Raw genomic sequence first — 20,504 nt, forward strand, 5'->3', positions numbered from 1 at the left:
CACTTTGTAGACCAGGCTGGCCTCGAACTCAGAAATCCACCTGCCTCTGCCTCCCGAGTGCTGGGATTAAAGGCGTGCACCACCACGCCCGGCTGGGCCCTGTTTTCTTTAATCCATTTTTTATAAGAATTGGTTTGTGGTCTAGCACGCCTCAAACAGCCTTTCCTCCCAGTTACATATTTGAATCCTAATGTTTGAGCTCATTTGTGTTCAAGTTCCTAATCTTGTACGTGTTTTGTGTTTGTGCACGTGAGGAGGGTAGATTGCCAAGTTCCTATTAGTTCTAGGATAGATCACAGTGAATAATCTTTTAGAATACATGTGTAAAATAATTGTCTGAGTTAACATGGATTTAATAATGAATTTGATTGTGGTGTGAAATCCCAGCACTTTGGAAGTTGAGGCTGGAGAAATGGGAGTTAGAGGCTAGTTAGAGGCTATATACCAAGTTTCAAGGTCAGCCTAGGTTATGTAGTAATACCGTATCTTTAAACAAATTCTTTAAAGAGCTGGAGAGATAGCTCAGCTGTTAAGACCACTGGCTACTCTTGCAGAGGACCTGGGTTTGGTTTCCATCACTTAGGGACTCATAATTTCAGTTCCAGGGATCTGATGCCCTCCACAGACACAGACATAACATTTAGGCAAAATACACATAAAATAAAAGTAAGTACATCTTTTAAAAAAAGAGTCACAGTTTTTTTCTCCCAGAGACAGGGTTTCTCTGTATCCCTACCTGTCCAGGAATTCGCTCTGTAGACCGGGCTGGCCACAAACTCACAGAGATCCTCTGCCCACTAGGGCCGGCTCAAGAGTCACAATTTAAAATCGAAATGATTTCTTTTGTTTGTTTGTTTGTTTTTCTTCGAGACAGGGTTTCTTTGTGTAGCTCTGGCTGTCCTGGAACTCATTCTGTAGACCAGGCTGACTTCAAACTCAGAAATCCGCCTGCCTCTGCCTCCCGAGTGCTGGGATTAAGGGCGTGTGGCACCACGCCAGCTCTTTAGTCCCTTAGTCGTTATTTTGGTACCACTGCTCTGCTTCGAAATGACTTTTTTTTTTTTTTTTTTTTGGTTTCTCGAGACAGGGTTTCTCTGTGTAGCCTTGGCTGTCCTGGAACTTACTCTGTAGACCAGGCTGGCCTCGAACTCAGAAATCCGCCTGCCTCTGCCTCCTGAGTGCTGGGCTTAAAGGCGTGAGCCACCATGCCCGGCTTCGAAATGACTTTTAAGTGATGATGCTGAAATGAAGTGAAAATACTTTGAAAGCTTTCTCGCCTTGTTGTTTTGTTGGTGCTGGTGATCTTTTTGTTTTAGGCAAGCTCATTTTATTTAACCTAGGTTGCCTTTAAACTCGTGGGTTTTCTTAAGCCTTTAATCCAGGTGGAGGCAGGTAGGTGGATCTCTTAGTTTGAGGCCAGCCTGATCTACAGAGGGAGTTCCAGGACAGCTGGGACTACACAGAGAAACCCTTTCACTCCTCCTGTCTGCTGCCCATATGTTGGTTATGGGCATACACCACCATGTCCCGGCATGGGTTGATATACGTTATTGACTTTTTTGGTGTGAAAATGTGCACTTTTTCAATCAAAATTAAGGATTACTGAAAGACACTTGTAAGTTGGATTTGAAATTTTCAGATACTGACGTGGATGTGGTCGGCCTGTGTCAAGAAGGAAAGTTTCTCTTTGTGGGGGAGAGAAGTGGCAACTTCCACCTTATCTACGTCACATCGAAGCAAACGCTGTTCACCAAGGTAAGTCCCTGCTTCCCTTTTAGACAGCAAGTCCAGAGCATTCACTTAGCCTGCGTTGTCCTGCTTCCCTTTTTTTTTTTTTTTTAAGATTTATTTATTATTATAAGTAAGTACACTGTAGCTGTCTTCAGACACTCCAGAAGAGGGCGTCAGGTCTCATTACAGATAGTGTGAGCCACCATGTGGTTGCTGGGATTTGAACTCTGGACCTTCAGAAGAGCAGTCGGGTGCTCTTACCCACTGAGCCATCTCACCAGCCCCCTGCTTCCCTTTTAGATAGCAAGTCCAGAGCATTCACTTAGCCTGTGTTGTAATGTTAAAAATAAATAAATAAATAAATAAATCTGTTAGGTTGAATTTAAGGATCAGACTGCAAAAACATACGGAGTCATTTCAAAAGTGAGACGTGTTGCTCTAGAGACACTGCGCATGCTCGTCTGCAGTTTTTCATTGTCTAGCTGAAGTGCTTAGGTACCACAGTTCTCAATCAGTGGGTCTCAGACCCCTTGGGTTGCTATCAACTCTCCTGCATATCAGACGGTTCATAACTGAGTCAGGATTACAGCTATGAAGTAGCAATGAAATGATGTCACCACAGCCCGTGGGACTGTTTGAAAGTGTCACAGCGTTAGGAAGGTTGAGAACTGCCGATTGAGGCTGTGCTCTGTTGTTGCTGATGCTAGTGGGTGAGTCGGGTGTAGACAGCAAACTCCCCACTTGCTGTTGTCTATCACAGTTGACCTTGCTATCTGCGATTCGTTTGCAATTAGGCTTTTGTGGAGAAAGCTTTGGACGAGCGTCAGCGAACATACCAGAATCTCATTATTGAGAAAGATGGTTCAAATGAAGGTAAGTTGCTTTGATTTTTCTTTTTCTTTTTCCTTTTCCTTTCCCTTTTTTCTTTTCTTTTCTTTTCTTTTTTTTTTTGCACAGTTTTTGATGGGTACCCAATCAAGTATTCACGTTTATGTTTAATAAATAGTGTAAATTAATCGCTGTGCTACTAAATCATGGTAAATTTTCTGTAAATACAATTAATGTAAGAAAGAATCTTTGTTTGTTCCCTTGTTTTCTTTTTGAGACTGGCCTGAAATTCACTCAATACGCCAGGCTGCCCTTAAGAGGCCCGCCAGCCCCGCCTCCCACTGGGGGAGACTACTCTCCTGCTCACTAGTAGGGGTCAGAGGTCACTAGTAGGGGTCAGAGGACCATTGTGGGACTTGATTCTCTCTCTGAGCCATGCGGGTCTCAGGTTGTCGAGCTTGGCAACCTGAATCTTTGCCTGTCGACCTGTCTCCCCAGTCCTGGTGAGAGATTTTAGAGCGGTTCCCAGTATTGCTTTGGATCTCCTACTCACCTGCCTTCTCTAGAAACTGGTTTTGATCTTATTTTTCCAGGTACCTATTATATGTTGCTTCTAACGAACAATGGATTTTTTTATATTACAAACCTCCAGCTTTCACAAATTGAACAGGGTAAAGTATTGTTTGTTTATTGATTTGTGACAGGGTTTATTGGTTTTCAAGTAAGTCTTCAAATATTTTTTTAAGAAATTTAGTTGTATAATACTGGGTATACTTAGACATATTCAGAGTTCACTTAACTCTTCTGTGCTAAAGCTGTGGTAGAATGGGAAAACATCTCGTTCCCTTACAGCCTTCTAGCAGCTTATAGCCTAATTGGAAGGAAAAGACAGCAGTGATCAATGGCTTTTTGTAATACTGAAGGTCAGACTCAGGATCTAGTGCATACCAAGGAAGTGCTCTACCACGAACGCCATCCATGAGTTCAAATCCCCAGCAACTATGTAAAAAGCTGGCAGAGCTATGCGTCTGCCTGTAACTAACTGGAGGTGATTCCTCAGTGTGTGCTGGCCAGCCAGCATGGCTGAAACAGTTTCTGGTTCAGTGAGCAATCCTGTCTCAAGGCAGTAAAGCAGAGACCAAAACAGTAGAGGCAGACAACCAAAATCCTGTTCTGTCCTCTGCACGTGTGAGGAATGGTGCACGTGACCCTACACTACCATGCATTTGTCTTACACAATAAACACGCAATGCAGAGTAGCCATCAGTAGTAATCCAGGGGTATGGACTGTCAGTCTCACTGAGTCAGGTAAAACTGAGGAGTTTGTTTTGACAAACCTTACTAACATCTATTGCATGCTAGGGGCATGATAGGGCCCCTGTGTGTGATTATGTTTTAAGATATATCAATTTGATGGTGGATGGAGCTCATGTTTTTAGTCCCACTTCTGACAGGCAAGAATACCTCTGTGAGTTCCAGGCCAGTCTGGTCTACATAGTTCCAGGACAGCCAGGGCTACATAGAGATCCTGTCTCAAACAGGAAAACATTTAAGATACACGAATTGTTATAGTTACTGCAGGATCCAGACAGGTAGAAGAGGTGTTCCAAGCCTGAATGGGAAATGGGAAATGCTTTACATTTGAGTGGCTTGGGTGGTGGGGGTGGCATAGAGGCCCTTGATAAGCCTCTGTGCATAAGCTGCGCCAATGCCTTGTGCACAGTAGGGACTCACAGGGACTAGTCTTGCTTAGAAAGAGTAGCTTGCTGATCCTGACTTGTGCTCTTTGGCTTAGGATACATTCATTTCACTTTAACTTAAAGGCAGACAAGTCTTATTTTTAGTTTCTATAAACCTGTAGATTGATACTATGTTTAGATGGCTCTTTTTTCTTTCCTTTAATGAAGCCATTGAGAATACAGACTTGGATTCAGCCAAGAAGGTAAGCAAAGAAAATCATATTGCCTTTTTAAAATTTCTACTTACTATGAATGTAGAGGCTGTTTTTGTGATTAATCATTGTACTGGCTGATGGTATAGGATCTGCTACAGTCTAACACTTAAGTAACGTTTCTGTTTAAAAACATAGATGATGGATTTAAACAGCTTCTTATGGTTTTTCTTGGGCATATATATATATATGTATTATTCTAATTTTTTTTAATAAATTTTGCAGTTACAAGGACAATTCAAATGTAATTTTATTTCTACTGAAAATTACCACAGTTTTGGTTGTCTCAGTCTTGTGGCATCTCAATCTGGAACATTTGCAAGTAAAACTTCTGTGATAATTGGGGTAATTCTTTTTATTTATTTATTTATTTATTTATTTTTGTGGGAAATGTTTCTTTCTAGTTAAAGTACAAATTAATTTGTAATGTGACAAGAACAGAAATAAAGGCTAGAGGCTGGATGGTTAAGAGTCCTTGCTGCCATTGAGGAACACCAGAGATTGGTCCCCAGCACCCAAGTAGTGCTGGTCACAAATACCCGTGACTGAGCTCCAGAAGATCTGCTGCCCTCTTGTGGCCCATGGGGACCTGCACACACATGCACATACACACTCCCATAAATCATGTAAAATGAAACAAGCCAGGCATGCTGGCACACAACTCTAATCCCATCACCCTGTCTCAAAAAAATGGGGGTGGGGAGGACATTACAAAATTGTGATTATAAAATTGACTAAGAAACCTTTTCTGGGTTAGATCATCGGTGTTGGTTTTCACTAGTCTACCCCTGAAATTTTCTTCTCTTTTTTTCACTAGTCTGTCCCCAAAATTTTCTTCTCTTTTCTTTTGTTTTCTGAATCAGGGTCTCACTATATAGCCCTGACTGTCCTTAAATTCAGAGATCTGCCTGCCTCTGCCTCTCTTATGCTGGGTTTAAAGGTGAGCCCCTCTGGGCTGGCCACTTCGTTTTCATCAGGCAGAGTTTTGTTCCTTTGTTCAGCATTTCTCTCAGCTTAGAAACCACAGAAAAAGAAACCGAAAAAGGCTCCATAGTGAGAGCAGCAACCATAACTGTGGCTCTAAACTCTAATGGCAGACTCAAGTCTGAGCACATAGCTCTCTCATAGCACTGTGCAGGTATTGCATTGTGGGTGATCATGAAAGGTCTACTGGGAGATCCTCCTGCTTCCACCTTCTCTGCATTGGGATGAATGACGTGCACCACCAGGCACAGCTTCTCTCTCTTTGTTTCTTTTCCTTTTTTGATAAACAAAAGGCTATGCTTACCATGTTGGGAGAGGTTCTTTTTCTTTAGGGCGAGATATTTGAGTATGTACTCAGATATTCAAGTGATAACAAGGAATTGCGAATACCTCATTTTCCTTCCCAGTCTGGTCTTCATTTATTTGTTTGTTTGTTTATGCGTGTGTGTGTGTGTGTGTTTGTGTGCGTGTGTGTGTTATAAGAGTTTTGGGTGGCTGCAGAAGCTCTATCAGAGTCAGATTCCTTGGAGTAGAGATAGCGGCAACTGTGAAACACTAGTAGTGGATGGTCCCAAACAAACTCAGGTCCTCTGGCAGAACGGCAAGCTCTCTTAACCACTGAACCATGTCTTTAGTCCCTCCAGTCAGTCTTTAAGCTGAAAGAGAAACAGATGCAAGCTCCTATGTGCCACGTGATAGGGGCCATGCCTGCAAACCTAGCTTGCAAAACCGTCCAGGTAGGAGGCTCACACGGGAGGATCTTAAGTGAGGCCACCCTGGGCAACAGCAGGACACTGCCTGTGAATGAATGAAATACAAGTGACTGGAGATAAAGCTTAGTAGTAGAGTAGTACTCACTCAGCTTAACAAAGCCCTGGGGGCTCATGTGCCAGCATCCTTCCAGGGGAACACGCACACACACACACACACACACACATGTGCTTGAGCTGAGGATGTGTACAGCTTATGTGTATCTGCTTTGTGCGGCTCCTGGACGGTTTGGGTTTAAGATTTCCAACTGATGGTCTGTTTCACTTTTCCAGGGAACTGGTAGTTGTGCATTCTCAAAATGGGAACCCGATTCTACCAAGAACGAAATGTCTCTTAAGAACTTTGTGGGCACAGACATTATTAAAGGTAATGATAAACCACTGTTGCACTCTGAAATGTCCCAGACTGGGCTCAAATTTGCTGTGTAGCTGAGGCTGACCTTGAACTTCTGATCCTCCAGCACAGTAGAATGGTAGCACTGGTTTGCGCTGCTATAGGTGATGTGTGTGCTTCGTAGGATTAAAGGGTGTGTCTGTGTTGTCAGTTTGCAAACAAACTCGGGTCCTCTGGCCGAACAAGATCTCTTAACCACAACTGAGTGGAGGTCAGAGGAGAGTAGCTCTCAGTTATAACTCTGTCTGCTATATGGGTTCTGGGGATTGATCGCAGCTTGTCAGACTTGGCGGCAACAGCCCTTTACCCCTGAACCATCTTGCGGTGCTTTGGTCCATTTTTCTTTAAGTTCCATCTGCTTGGTTTGTCCATTGCACGCACACACTTGGTTACTTTACTGTATGTGCATGCAGAGACCAGAGGCTCCCTGGGCATTGGCTCTCTCCTTTCAGTGTGTTGGTCCTGAGGGTTGGGCTCAGCTTCTCAGGTGTGGCAAGCGCTTTTATGCACTGATCCACCTTGCCCACCCTGATTTTGAATGGTTGTTGTTGTTGTTGTTTGAGATGACTCTTACTATAGTCTAGGCTGATTACAGTAGCCCAGACTTGCCTCAAATCTGAGCATATCTCCTGTGTGATTTTCCATAATGCTGAGAGTACAGGTACAAGCTACTTTTCTAAGCACAGGCCATTTTGTTATCACCCTGCAACAAGCCAGATTCATTTGCTGACTTCTACCCATGTTTGTGACGTGTTCAGTCATTACCTTTGGAGAGGCTTTGTATTTCTTTTTTAAAGATTTATTTATTTATTATATGTGAGTACACTGTAGCTGACTTCACACACTCCAAAGAGGGCATCACATCTCATTACGGATGGTTATGAGCCACCATATGGTTGCTGGGATTTGAACTCAGGACTTCCGAAGAGCAGTCGGTGCTCTTAACCTCTGTGCTATCTCTCCAGCCTAAGGCTTTGCATTTTATTTGTCACTTTGAAACAAGAACAACAGTAACGAAAGTCAAAATTGAGGCAGGAGTAGATGAAAATGTGGCCATTTAAATGTTGTTCTGCCCTTTCATGAAGCCATGAATTTACAGTTAAAACAGGGTCCTGCATGAGATGAAATAAAACCCTCAGACATCTCCCTTTCTCTTTCAGGTGCAAAGTCCTTTCAGCTGGTCGACAGCCTACTTTTTGTGCTGGATACTGATGTACGTTTCTGAGGCTTCTTTAGTGGTTCATTTACTACGTCCTTTTTTTTTGTTCTTTGAGCCTTTGTGCTAGGGACTCAGCTCCCAGTCTCCCACCTGATAATACATTTAGGTGGTAGACAAGGACGTTAGCTGGGTGCATGACTATCTGTGTGCTGTGCTTCATCTCAGTGTGCACCAAGAAACGAAGCCTGACGTTTGCCTTCTAAATCATAGATGTCTAAATGGGTGTCTTTCCTGTAGAATGTGCTGAGCTTGTGGGATGTTTACACTCTCACTCCTGTGTGGAACTGGCCCTCTCTTCCCATAGAGCAGTTTGTCCTCACGACAGAAGCGGATTCTCCCTCATCCGTTACCTGGTATGTTGGGGGTCTAGTTAGTAGTGATTTCCATAGCCCCAAGTGTCTGTCTGGGTTGGTTCAAATAATTTACTACATCTGAGTCTGTCTGGCAGAGGAAGGACCGATTCATTATTTGCCAGTTTCTATTTGGCACAAATAGATACTATAATGTGAGCGTCTACGGAATGATGGTAGAAACAGAATCTGGGATGTGTACATGTGAAACAGAGTCCGTGGTCTTCTCTGAATGTGTTTTGACCTTTCTGTGAGAATATCACTTTATGTAAGTTCATACTTAGAAACATGCATGGTGGGCTGGAGAGATGGCTCAGCAGTTAAGAGCACTGACTGCTCTTCTGAAGGTCCTGAGTTCAAATCCCAGAAGCCACATGGTGGCTCACAACCATCCATAACAAGATCTGACTCCCTCTTCTGGAGTGTCTGAAGACAGCTACAGTGAACATACATTGAATAAGTGAATAAATCTTTTTTTTTTTTTTTGGTTTTTCGAGATAGAGTTTCTCTGTGCAGCCCTGGCTGTCCTGGAACTCACTCTGTAGACCAGGCTGGCCTCGAACTCAGAAATCCACCACTGCCCGGCTGTAAATAAATCTTTAAAAAAAAAAAAAAAAAAAAAAAAAGAAGCATGCATGGCTTTTTAACTTGAGTTTTTCTTCTCTTTTAGGCAAGGAATTACAAATCTCAAATTAGTCACCCTGACAGCAACAACGAAGGAGAAGGTACTGGGGGACTTTACACTACATTTGTATGTTTTATGAATTGGAAGTCAGGATTACTAGCCAGTTAATGCTCATAGCATGCTAAATTGTAGCTCACGTAGACTTCGATAAACAAGAATTAATGTGCAAAGCCCAGCTTTCAAAGAATGGATGAAAATCTTGGCTCTTCATTTCAAACAGAACATTTTAGGAACCAAAGATAAGCCCAGCAGTGGTACTCAGGAGACAGAGGCAGATGGATCTCTGTGAGTTTTAGGTCATCCTGGTCCACAGAGCTACACAGAGAAACCCTGTCTCTGGGGAAAAAAAAAAAAATTAAAGAACTTATTTGAGCAAGGTGTGGTATCTCACGACTGTAGTTCTAGCATTCAGGAGGCTGAAACCGAAGGCCATGAGTTCAAGGCTCTCCTGGGTTGTATAGCAAGTCCCTGTGTCAAAAAGGCAAGGGCTGGAGATGAAAGAGTAGTGTGTGCAAGGCACTAAAATTAGCCTCCAGTGCTGAAAGAAGAAGGAAAGCAAAGGGCAGAGAAGGGGAAAAGGAAAAGCAATAGAAAGGAAGGGTGGGGACAGAAGAAAAGGCGTCGGCTAGGTGGGATGTTGTGAAGGTGCAGCGCTCCTGGAGTGGAGGTGGGGCATTCTGCGAATGTTTTCATTCAGCATGGCAGGTGGACTAGAGCATCGCCTTCTTATGGTTTAAGAACACAGTTTTGTGGGTGGCATTTATATGATAGCAGTGGCAGGCCTACTTGCGTAGTAAGAGTGCTGCAGTTACTTGTGTTTGGCTTTGTACAAGATGGGTTAATAGATGTCTTGACGGGGAAGTGCTAACTTGTGCTGATGGGTTTATATTTTTATTTCTCATAGATGAGAAGCCTCATCATTTACTCTCTGCCTTCGATGGAAACACTGTACTCCTTGGAAGTATCTAGTGTTTCTTCTTTAGTCCAAACAGGAATCAGCACGGTATGTTTACTCATTTTCACAAGTAAGAGAAGCGGGCGTGGAACTTAGTGCCTTATACTCATTACTAACACATACTCAAGAGACCCAGCCGAGTCTTCATAGAAATTAAGATAAAACTTCATCTGCTATTCATCTGTTTTGTTTTGTTTTGTTTTCCTTTCACATTGGCTTATTTATTTTCACAATGCCACAAAGAAATCCCAAATCTTTACAATTCTTTACTTGCTTCTCATTTTTTAAAAAAGAAAAGCCCTAAATATCAAATCATGTTTTTTTTTGTTTTTTTTTTTTGAGACAGGGCTTCTCTTTGTAACCCTGGCTGTCCTGGAACTCACTCTGTAGACCAGGCTGGCCTCAAACTCAGAAATTGGCCTGCCTCTGCCTCCCAAGTGCTGGGATTAAAGGCATGCACCACCACGCCCGGCCGCAAATCATGTTTTAAAAAAATTTAACTGAATTATTTAAGTTATGACAATGATAGAATGTGCCAGTCAATCAAACGTCCAAACTACTAAAGCTCTGAAGTAAGAATGAACCATGACTGGAGCTCACCCCATTGCACAGCTGTTCAGGCTGAGCAGCTATCACGAATGTGAGTGCACAGCCAATGCCACTCACACACGTGTAGAAAGCGCGTGTTCTCTACATCTGACATGCTGAGGTAAAAGCCAGGTTTTTCCAACTTTTTAATTAATGCAGAAAACCTTCCATAATAGCAACTGTGTTGAAAACTCCAGTAAAATTAGCCAGCCTGCTGATATGTTGTAATCTTCTGATTAATAGAGCACATACATTTTTAACTATACAATTTATAAGCAACTAATAAACTTTGAAATGTTAGTAATATAATAAAGTTATAAATAGTTTGCCATCTCCTTTCCCTTATTTATTTTTATATTCATGCGTCTCATTTATCTGTCTAGTAGACTATTAAATTCTGGATTTAAATATGACTAAGCATAAAATAAAACAGAGATGAGGGTGAATGTCTAAGCCCGTAAAAGCTATTAACTTGGAAACAAATTCAACCTAAGGCATACATGGAGAAAGTTGGATTTGACATTGGGTCCTTCATAGTTTGACCTGTCAAGTATACATGAACATCCATGGCTCAAATTATGAATGTCTATGTGCCATAAAGCTAACTGCATCACAAATGGAATGTCCACTACTTGAAGAAACGCCCCTCTGATGTTAAAACTTTGCAAGCTGTAGTCTGAAGTAGTAGGCAACCATATTAGCAAGGTTTTAAGATCTAGTCAATATATACATATATATGGAACTTTCCATTTAAATTACAGTGTCTATTGACAAAAGAACCTAGGCTAGCAGTGCTACGATCCTAGTCAAAAGGGTAACCATCCATCAGTTTTCTTCTGTTAGTCACTAGACTATCTTCCTGCTATCTGAAGATCACAGTAGAGTCCACTTTAGGCTGTAAGAGGCATTGCCTCAGTGCACTCAGTGTATGTCCAGTGGTCAAGCTGCTCTCAGCATCTAAGAGTCAGGTGGCATCACCATCAAGTCACCACTGCATTTCCTTTCCTCAGTGCTTGAGGGGTTTCCTAGTGATTTTAAGATCAATTGATGGATAATTTTTGCCAGAAGTATTTTTTTTTCTAATAATTATAAAGTACTTGGTGGCTTCTACATTTGGGTTTTAATCATGTTTTTGTTCTGATTATAGGACACTATATATCTTCTGGAAGGAATTCACAAAAATGATCCTAAGTAGGTCATGCTTTGTTTTCTCTGATAATTCCTACATAGCTAACTTAGAATTTACTCATGAATACTGCATGACAGAGCTACTCACAATGTAATTTTTTTTTCAGCCTATGTGAAGACTCTGTGTCTGACTTAGTACTTAGGTACCTCACAGAGGTGTTACCAGAAAACAGGTAAATTGTCTTTTTTTTGTTAGGTTAGTTTTTTTGTTTTTTGTTTTGTTTATTTGTTTGTTTGTTTGTTTGTTTTTCTGAGACAGGGTTTCTCTGTATAGCCCTGACTGTCTTGGAACTCACTTTGTAGACCAGGCTGGCCTCGAACTCAGAAATCCCCCTGCCTCTGCCTCCAGAGTGCTGGGATTAAAGGTGTGCACCACCATGCCCGGCTAACTTGTCATATTTTTAAAGCATTATTTGCCCTTTAATGAGAAACCTAAAGTCCCTGATGGATCGGGCATCTGGTGAAATTTCTTCTCCACTCTTCAGACTGAGCCGGTTACTTCACAAGCACAGATTTGCCGAAGCCGAGAGCTTTGCCATTCAGTTCGGACTGGATGTTGAGGTAAGCATCCAAGCATCCATTTGTTCTATTGTTCTCGGGCAGACATCTCTTGGTTTGCTAGAGGCTGAGAAGATGCAGAAGGGTGACATGTGGGCACCAAGTGATCTAGTGTGCAGCAGGGACGTGGCTCCCATATTCTTACTTGAATTAATTAGAGGAAGAGCTCTAGGGGCTGGAGAGATGGCTCAGCAGTTTAGAGAACTTGTTCTTGCACAGGGCTGGGGTTCAAATCCTAACACCCACATGGTGGCTAACAATCACATGTAACTCCAACTCTGGGGAATGTGAGTAGGCCCAGTTTGGCGGGGGAGGGAGCTGGGATGCAAGTCTTTAATGTCAGCTCTGGGAGAGTCATAGTCAAGCAAGTCTTGGTGAGTTTCTTAGTCCAGCCTGGTCTATATAGTGAGACAGAGAGAGATCACTGAAGAGAGACCACCTCAAAACAAAAATAGTGATGCTAATATAGCTATCTTGTAGCAATCTGCAATGCACACATACATCGTGTGGCTTAGTAGATCTCTCAGTCTCCTTCGTCCTGTGCTTGCCTGAGTCTCCTCCCATTGATACACACCCTGCTTTGCTCCTTCCAACCCCTCCACTCTAAGCAGCATCTCTGCGCTGCTTCTGTGAGTTCTGTGCATCTGTGAGATCATGCTTTTCCTTCTGGGTCTGCCTTGTGTCCCTCAGCATGACATCCTACAGGTTGGCTGACGTCAGTGACACAGTGGCTTCTTTTCTAAGGCTCTAGTCTTCAGTGTGTATAGGCCGGATTTTACTGACTTGCTTATCCATCAGTGGGAAGCTACTTAGATTAGATTCATCACTTAGCTTAAATCAAGTTCTTTGACCAATTCCTGACATGGTTATTAAGGATTCAATAAAAATGGTTTTCATAATTCCTAATAATCTGGCTTTACTGTCTAGATGGGTTATCCCTTTTCCCTTCCTTCCTTTTTTTTCTTTGCCAAGGTCTTACTATCTAGCCTAGGACTGGCCTGGAGTTCCCTCTATTGACCAGTCTGGTAACGAATTTACAGAGATCTCCTGCCTCTGCCTCCTAAGTACTGAAACTAAAGGCCTGGCCCTCTGTGATCAGTGAGAGCTGCCTTGTTTGAGCCTCATTCCTGAGTACAGGGAAGAAACTCCTTCCCTCAGTCCTCTGGTTTCCCTAGCTTGCAGAAACAATGTCATGCAAAGACACTGCGTATCCTTCACAGCACCCACTGTGGCATGCTTGTGTTACAGCTTGTTTATAAGGTCAAATCAAATGATATGTTGGAGAAGCTGGCTTTGATTTCCTCGGACAAGAGTGAACAGTCCAAATGGCAGCAACTTGTAGATGAAGCTAAAGAAAACCTATGCAAAATCCAGGTGTGTCTTCCCAGTTGTCACCTGGGATTTTCAGGGGATGTGCTATCCAATATTATTATTGGATCCAACAATCCAATATTGTTAACTTGTCTTTGTCTGGTGTATTTCAAACAGGATGATGACTTCGTGGTGAATTTCTGCCTCAAGGCCCAATGGGTAACCTATGAAACCACGCAGGAAATGCTCAGTTATGCCAAAACCAGGGTAAGTTATTTTTCTTTAGGAAAAATTTGCTTTAGTCACTCATGATGATTCTGCCAGCTAAAATGTATTTTCTTATTTTTTTGTTGTGTTTCTTCTTTAAAGGATCTTGGTTTTTTTTTTTTTTTTTTTTTTTTTAAGGCTTTTTTTTTTTTTTTTGCGCACTCTGTAGCTGTGTTCAGTTACAACACAAGTGGGCATCAGATCCCATTACAGATGGTTGTGAGCCACCATGTGGCTGCTGGGAATTGAACTCAGGACCTCTGGAAGAGCAGCCAGTGGCTCTTAACTGCTGAGTCATCTCTCCAGCCCTGTTTTGTTTTGTTTTGTTTTGTTTTGTTTTGTTTTTACTCAGGAAGAGCAATAATGATCTTAACTACTCAACTCCCCCCCAAATTTTTTTATTGTTTACTAGCATTGCATGTAACAACTTGCTTTTATATTGGGCTTAAATACAACTTCCTTTCAAAGAGAAACGTTTTCTGCCAGATCAGAGTCCAGCTCTTTGTGAAGAGTCTGACAGGAGGTGTCTCCTTGTGATCATTTTCCTTCTGTCCTTTGCGGCTATACACGGTGTATTTTGACTCTGTCAGTTCCCAGCATGTCCCTGCCCTAAAGTGTCCTTTTTTTTTTTTTTTGTCTCTCGCCATCCATGCATGCTTAGCTCATGAAGAAAGAAGACAGAACTCTACCTGCCTCTTCTGATGCCTTCATGGAGGTACTGACGTTGCATCCGTAGCTAAGGGAACTTGAAGGTTTTCTTTTCAAGGCAGATTGACATTAAGTGACTGCGTACTATCTCAGCTTCCTTCTCACCAACACGGGATTCCAAGTGCTGTTGTTCCTGTGGTTGTTTTGGAGTTAAAGCATCCAATCCCTTCAAAACTTTTGTCTAGTACCTGGTAGCTGGCAAACACTCAATAAATGGTCGCCAGTGATGAATACAGGCATGCTTACAAGAATGTGTGCATTTAAGTTCCCAAAATAGGGCAGGCAAGGTGGCTCAGTGGAGCAAAGGGTTTGTGCCAAGCTTGAAGACCCAAGGTCAGACCTTGAGATCCTCATGCTAGGGCAGAACCAGCCAACTCTTGCAGATGGTCCTGTGTTCTTTGTGTTTGTGGTGGTACACACAGCCGCCTCCCCTCTACAAAATCCAGCTAAGTTTTGCTCTAAATGTAAATGATTAGGTGAGAAAACCCACATCTCATATGCATTTGCCTATGGCTAGAAGTGTTTTCACTATTTCGTGTGGGATGTGTTAAATAACGAACTTGTATTGATGGGAATTAAGCCAAAATATGAGTTAAAATGAGAATGTATTTTAGTATCATCACTGTGTGTGTGTGTGTGTGTGTGTGTGTGTGTGTGTGTGTGTGTGTGTGTTTGCATGGATGCAAATGCCATGGTGTGCATGTGGAGGTCAGGACAATGTTTTGGAATCAGTTCTTTCTTACATTTAAATGTGTTCCAGGATTGAACACCAGGTTTGAATGACATGTGCTTTTACCCTGTGAGCTTCCAGCCCACATCCAGTATTACAATTATTAAAAATATCCAATTATTTTTTTCTGTAGGTGCTAAAAGCTCATGCAAAGTTAACTACATTTTATGGAGCTTTTGGACCAGAAAAATTCAGGTGTGTGCATTCTATTTTGAATTTTTAGGTTATGAACTAAATATAATTTTTGGATATCGTGAGAAGATAGTAGTCCTTTGAGTGAATTAGCATGCCAGGAAAGGCGGAGGGAGCCTGTGCGTTCGAATGATAGGAAGTACTATCTTTCCAGCAAGAATTGGCTCAAGAACCTTGTCATTTCTTATTTTGCTCATGGTCATTGCCTGTGTTTTCTAACTTCCTATTCCTGTTAAACATGTCTTATATTTGTAAGTAAATAGTAAGTAAGAATTATATTATGACATAATTGTTATGTGTTTATAAGTGAGTCTGCCTATTTGGATTCAGTATCTGGGAGCACTGTTGCTGAGGTGAATATATGTGTCTATCTGTATATTTGTTCTGGTAGATGGCTTAGAGAATGTCTGTTTCCCGTTCATTCACTTAGTCAAAAAAGGCTTGTGTTTTGCTAATCTAGTTTGTAAGAGTGTTACAAAAATAAAACTGCTTTGCTTTGGTGTGGATCTTAATTTTTATCTAAGTTTTTAAATTTTGTTTTGTTTTGTTTTAATTTTTTGTGTATGAGTACACTGTAGCTGTTCTCAGACATACCTGAAGAGGTCATTGGATCCCTTTATGGATGGTTGTGAGCCACCATGTGGTTGCTGGGAATTGAACTCAGGACCTCTAGGAGAACAGCCAGTGCTCTTAACTCTGAGCCATCATCCCTCCAGCCCCTCGTTTTTTCTTTTTCTTTTCTTTTTTTAAGACAGGGTTTCATATAGCCTAGGCTGGCATACAGCTTGCTCTGTAGCATGCATGTATTTCTGAGGGTGTCAGATCCCCCAGAGTTGGAGTCACTGACAGTTGTGAGCTGTTGTGTGGATGCTGGGAATTAGAGCCAGGTCTTTTGGAAGAACAAGCTGTACTCTTTACCACTGAGCCATCTCGCCAGGTTGCTCTTTACGCTGTGACTGTCTCATCTGCGTCCCTACACTTCTGTTACTCAACAGGGGTTCTCTAAGTTTCAGAAAGTCTCATAGTTACTTCACAGTGTGGAACTTTTAGATATGTTTTGTGTTTTTCTTTATCTTTAAAATAACCGTGGGGAGGTCGCTCTGCCTTAAAGAACACTTGTTCCCGTAGAGGACCAGCATTTCTTTCCCAGCGCCCATGCAGTGGCTTTTAATAATTCATTATTTCCGTTTGAGGAAACCATACTCCTTCCTCTGACCTGAGGGCACCCCACACGAGAGGGGTATGCATACGTCTATGCAGGCAGAACACTCATTCGCATGAGTTAAAATTAAAATTTAAAAAGGGGAAGTAGTTAGGTTCTACAAGATGCTCAAGGTGTTTGCCACCAAATGTGACCACCTGCTTTCAGCCCCTTAGACCCTCATGATGGGGAGAGAATCGGTGCCTCCAAGTGGTCCTCTGACCTCTACATGCATGCCGTAGCATACTTTCCCCCACTAAGTCCAGAAATGTTCAACGACGTGGCTTAGACGTATAATGATGCCTATTTAGAAGTACTCTTTATGCTCCTAACTCCTTTCCTCGGATTTCTCAGTGGTAGCTCTTGGATTGAGTTCCTGAATAACGAAGATGACCTCAGGGATGTTTTTTTGCAGCTAAGTGAAGGAAACTTCGCTTGTGCTCAGTATCTTTGGCTTAGACATCGGGTAAGATATTGTGAATTTTAATTTTTTTCTTCCTTCCTTTCTCTTTCTTTTATTCTTTTTTTTTTTTTTTTTTTTAAGATTTATTTATACAAATGCTGTGTCTTCATACACACCCAAATGGTAGAAGAGGGCATCAGATCTCAGTATAGATGGACTTGAGCCACCGTGTGGTTGCTGGGAATTGAACTCAGGACCTCTGGAAGACTGGCCAGTACTCACCACCACTGAGCCATGTCTGTAGCTCCCTGCATTTTACTTCTTGGTTGCTTTCTAACTTCTGAGATGGGTGGCTGAGTCTTGGAAACTAACAGGCTGTCAAGTGTGACTTGGTGGTAGTGTGTCTCCAGTGACAGGATGTGACCTGTCCCAGGGGAGATGGTCCTAGTTAATAGCAGGTCCAAGGAAGGCTGTGGCATGCTGGTCAGGCCTTATTAGTTCATTGTCTTTGTCTTTGTTTATTTTGAGACAGGGTTTCTCTGTGTATGTAGCCCTCGCTGTCCTGGAACTTACTCTGTGGTCCAGGCTGGCCTTGAACTCAGAGATCTGCTTGTCTCTGCCTCTCAAGTGCTGGGATTAAAAGTGTGCACCACCATGGTCCAGTAGGCATTATTTTTTATTTTTTATTTTTTTTTATTTTTTTGGCTTTTCGAGACAGGCTTTCTCTGTGTAGCCCTGGCTGTCCTGGAACTCACTCTGTAGACCAGGCTGGCCTCAAACTCAGAAATCTGCCTGCCTCTGCCTCCCGAGTGCTGGGATTAAAGGTGTGCGGCACCATGCCCGGCAGGCATCATTTTTATTAGGTGATTTACTAATGTCCTGCTTTGCTGATGTGGTGGAGAGGAAGTCCCTACTGTTTAGACTGTGGTGAAGGAACACCCATTAAAGGTATTTATCTGATTACTGTGTGCAGTGGCATATAACCTGTAGTCAGCCTCTCCGGAGGCTGAGGCAGGAGGATTGCTTAGTCTAGGAATTTCAGGCCAGACTGGGCAATGTAGACCATCTCATCCACAGATAGATAGACAGACAGACAGTTAATCCAAATCCCCTTCTGTTGCCTGATATTGATATACAACATTTAGGTTCAAAAAGCATTGTTATGGCACTAACAGATACATTTATTAGTATCTGTGCTATTATCTCTAGTTGCATTTTCCTTAGAATACAGTATTTTGTTTTCTGTGTGTGTTTGTTATTTACTACTCCAGTGAGTAGTAGAATGTCTACTACTAATGAGTTGTGACACCTCCCCCCAATTCTAATTATTTGCATAACATAAATTGCCTTTCTCATTCATTATTAAGTGACATTGCTGTGCATTGGTGGCGCACGCCTTTAATCCCAGCACTTGGGAGGCAGAGGCAGGTGGATCTCTATGAGTTCCAGATCAGCCAGGGCTTCACAGAGAAAGCTGTCTCAAAAACAAAACAAAACAAAAAAACCATCAATAACATATTCTTTTGAATTTTTTTCTTTGAGAAAACAATTTGCTTCAGTTAGCATGCAGAGTAATGGGTTCTGCCAAGGCACTTTTGTGACTCTCTGTCATTATACTTTGTTTTTTATTTACCCTCACTCACTGATCCCATAGGTCTCTGTGATTTGGGGGTTGTTTCATTTTGTCAGACAAGTCTTCTGATTCTGTCATTCAGGCTGACTTTGAAAGCAAGTTCGACGTGAAAATGCTGGAGAATTTGCTGAATTCAATATCTACACCATTCCCCTTGGAAAACCTTTGTTCCTGGTTTAAAAATGAAGTGATCCCTTTTGTGAGGAGGATTGTGCCTGAAGGACAAGTGAGTTGCCTCCTGTGTTTCCACTCTTACAAATTTAACTTCATGTAATGCTTCATACTAGGTTACTGGAGAAGCCCTGTAAAGAGATGATAGAGCTGGACGCAGTGGGAGACACTTCAGTCTCAGGGGTCAGAAGGATTTCTGGGAATTTGAGTCCAGTTTGAACTCCATAGCAGGTTACAGGCCAGCATGAGCTACAGAGTGTGTCCCTGCTTCAAAAGAAAAAACCAGCAAAGGGTGGTGTTAGAGTGTTACCATGCTTAAGGTCGTGGGTTCAGTGTCTAGCCATGTAACTGATCAATAACTCCTAAGAGAACATTACAGGGCTAGAGAGTTGGCTCAGTGGTTAAGAGTACATTCTACTCTTTCAAAAGACCTGGGTTCAGTTGCCAGCACCATTCAACCTACAGTTCCAGCCCCCAAGAGATCTGTGTGTGTGTGTGTGTGTGTGTGTGTCCCCGCTTCCCCACACATAGTTTTGGAAAAGTCTTAAAATTTGATTATGGGATTTTTTTTTTTGGTGTGTGAGAATTTTATCCTTAAATGGTTTTTCTGTTTCAGAACATTCTTGCAAAATGGCTGGAACAAGCATCAAGGAACCTAGAGTTAACTGATAAGGTGATGTTCCTCTAACAAAGGTGACAATGACATTTGCACCCCTACAGCCTCAGACTTGATTTTTAATGATTTTCATATTTTTAAAGGCAAACTGGCCAGAAAATGGACTTCAGCTGGCAGAGGTGTTCTTCACTGCAGAAAAAACAGACCGGTTTGGATTCGCATCTTCTTGGCACTGGATTTCCTTGGTATGATGTCGAGACGAATTTTATGATGAACTTGTAACCTCTGTTTCAGTCCACTGAAAGGGAAAGTCCTTTCTTCTTTTCAACTGTTGCAGTGTGGTCTCTACACTGAACTAGCCAAAATGAAAACCATAGACATTCTAAGTGTAGAATTGGGATTTTCAGCAAAAGTGGATATTCAGGGTCCTATGAGAAACAGTCTGCAGGAGTCGCAGCTGCTTCATTCACTTAAACCAGGAAGCCATGCTCTGTTAAAATGGTCATTCTGAAGAAGTGGCAGTGGGATGTGGGTAAGCCTTAGCAGTAGAGCATTTGTCTAGCATGTGAGGCTGTGTGTCATCCTAGCATCACAAAAGGAAAGAAACCCTGCTCCAGGGGATCGAGACCCAGTGCAGATCTGGAGGGGAGCTATATTTGCCTCATTGCTTCTACATTTCTCCCTCCCTCCCTCCCTCCCCCTCTCTCTCTCTCTCTTTCTCTCTTCCTCTCTTTCTTTCTTTCTTTCTTTCTTTCTTTCTTTCTTTCTTTCTTTCTCTCTTTCTCTCTTTCTCTCTTTCTCTCTTTCTCTCTTTCTCTTTCCTGTCCTGGATCTTGCTTTGTAGACCAGGCTAGCCTCGAACTCAAAGATCCGGCTGCATATGCCTTCTGAGCGCCTGGATTAAACATGTGCATTACTGCTGCCTGGCACATTTATCTTTCTTTTTTTTTTTTGGTATTTTGAGACAGGGTTTCTCTGTGTAGCTCTGGCTGTCCTGGCACTCACTTTGTAGACCAGGCTGGCCTCGAACTCAGAAATCCGCCTGCCTCTGCCTCCCGAGTGCTGGGATTA

At 42.3% G+C, this 20,504-nt stretch overlaps 1 protein-coding gene across 1 annotated transcript in view; it reads left to right on the top strand.

Moving 5' to 3' along the window:
- Kntc1 (kinetochore associated 1) overlaps window positions 1–20,504 on the top strand; it is a 72,836-nt gene that overhangs the window by 6,314 nt on the left and 46,018 nt on the right. The window contains exons 4-24 of the mRNA XM_021163556.1: window positions 1,640–1,755; window positions 2,526–2,604; window positions 3,153–3,230; window positions 4,467–4,501; window positions 4,736–4,855; window positions 6,538–6,631; window positions 7,819–7,871; window positions 8,115–8,230; window positions 8,898–8,952; window positions 9,817–9,915; window positions 11,603–11,646; window positions 11,751–11,816; window positions 12,129–12,204; window positions 13,450–13,575; window positions 13,690–13,779; window positions 14,441–14,494; window positions 15,351–15,412; window positions 16,965–17,076; window positions 18,729–18,872; window positions 19,434–19,490; window positions 19,577–19,678. Coding sequence (XP_021019215.1) covers window positions 1,640–1,755; window positions 2,526–2,604; window positions 3,153–3,230; window positions 4,467–4,501; window positions 4,736–4,855; window positions 6,538–6,631; window positions 7,819–7,871; window positions 8,115–8,230; window positions 8,898–8,952; window positions 9,817–9,915; window positions 11,603–11,646; window positions 11,751–11,816; window positions 12,129–12,204; window positions 13,450–13,575; window positions 13,690–13,779; window positions 14,441–14,494; window positions 15,351–15,412; window positions 16,965–17,076; window positions 18,729–18,872; window positions 19,434–19,490; window positions 19,577–19,678 — 1,778 coding nt within the window. The remainder of the gene's footprint in view (window positions 1–1,639; window positions 1,756–2,525; window positions 2,605–3,152; window positions 3,231–4,466; window positions 4,502–4,735; window positions 4,856–6,537; window positions 6,632–7,818; window positions 7,872–8,114; window positions 8,231–8,897; window positions 8,953–9,816; window positions 9,916–11,602; window positions 11,647–11,750; window positions 11,817–12,128; window positions 12,205–13,449; window positions 13,576–13,689; window positions 13,780–14,440; window positions 14,495–15,350; window positions 15,413–16,964; window positions 17,077–18,728; window positions 18,873–19,433; window positions 19,491–19,576; window positions 19,679–20,504) is intronic.

The sequence above is a fragment of the Mus caroli genome, chromosome 5 (assembly GCF_900094665.2).
Source record: "Mus caroli chromosome 5, CAROLI_EIJ_v1.1, whole genome shotgun sequence".
In the NCBI taxonomy this organism is placed as follows: domain Eukaryota; kingdom Metazoa; phylum Chordata; class Mammalia; order Rodentia; family Muridae; genus Mus; species Mus caroli.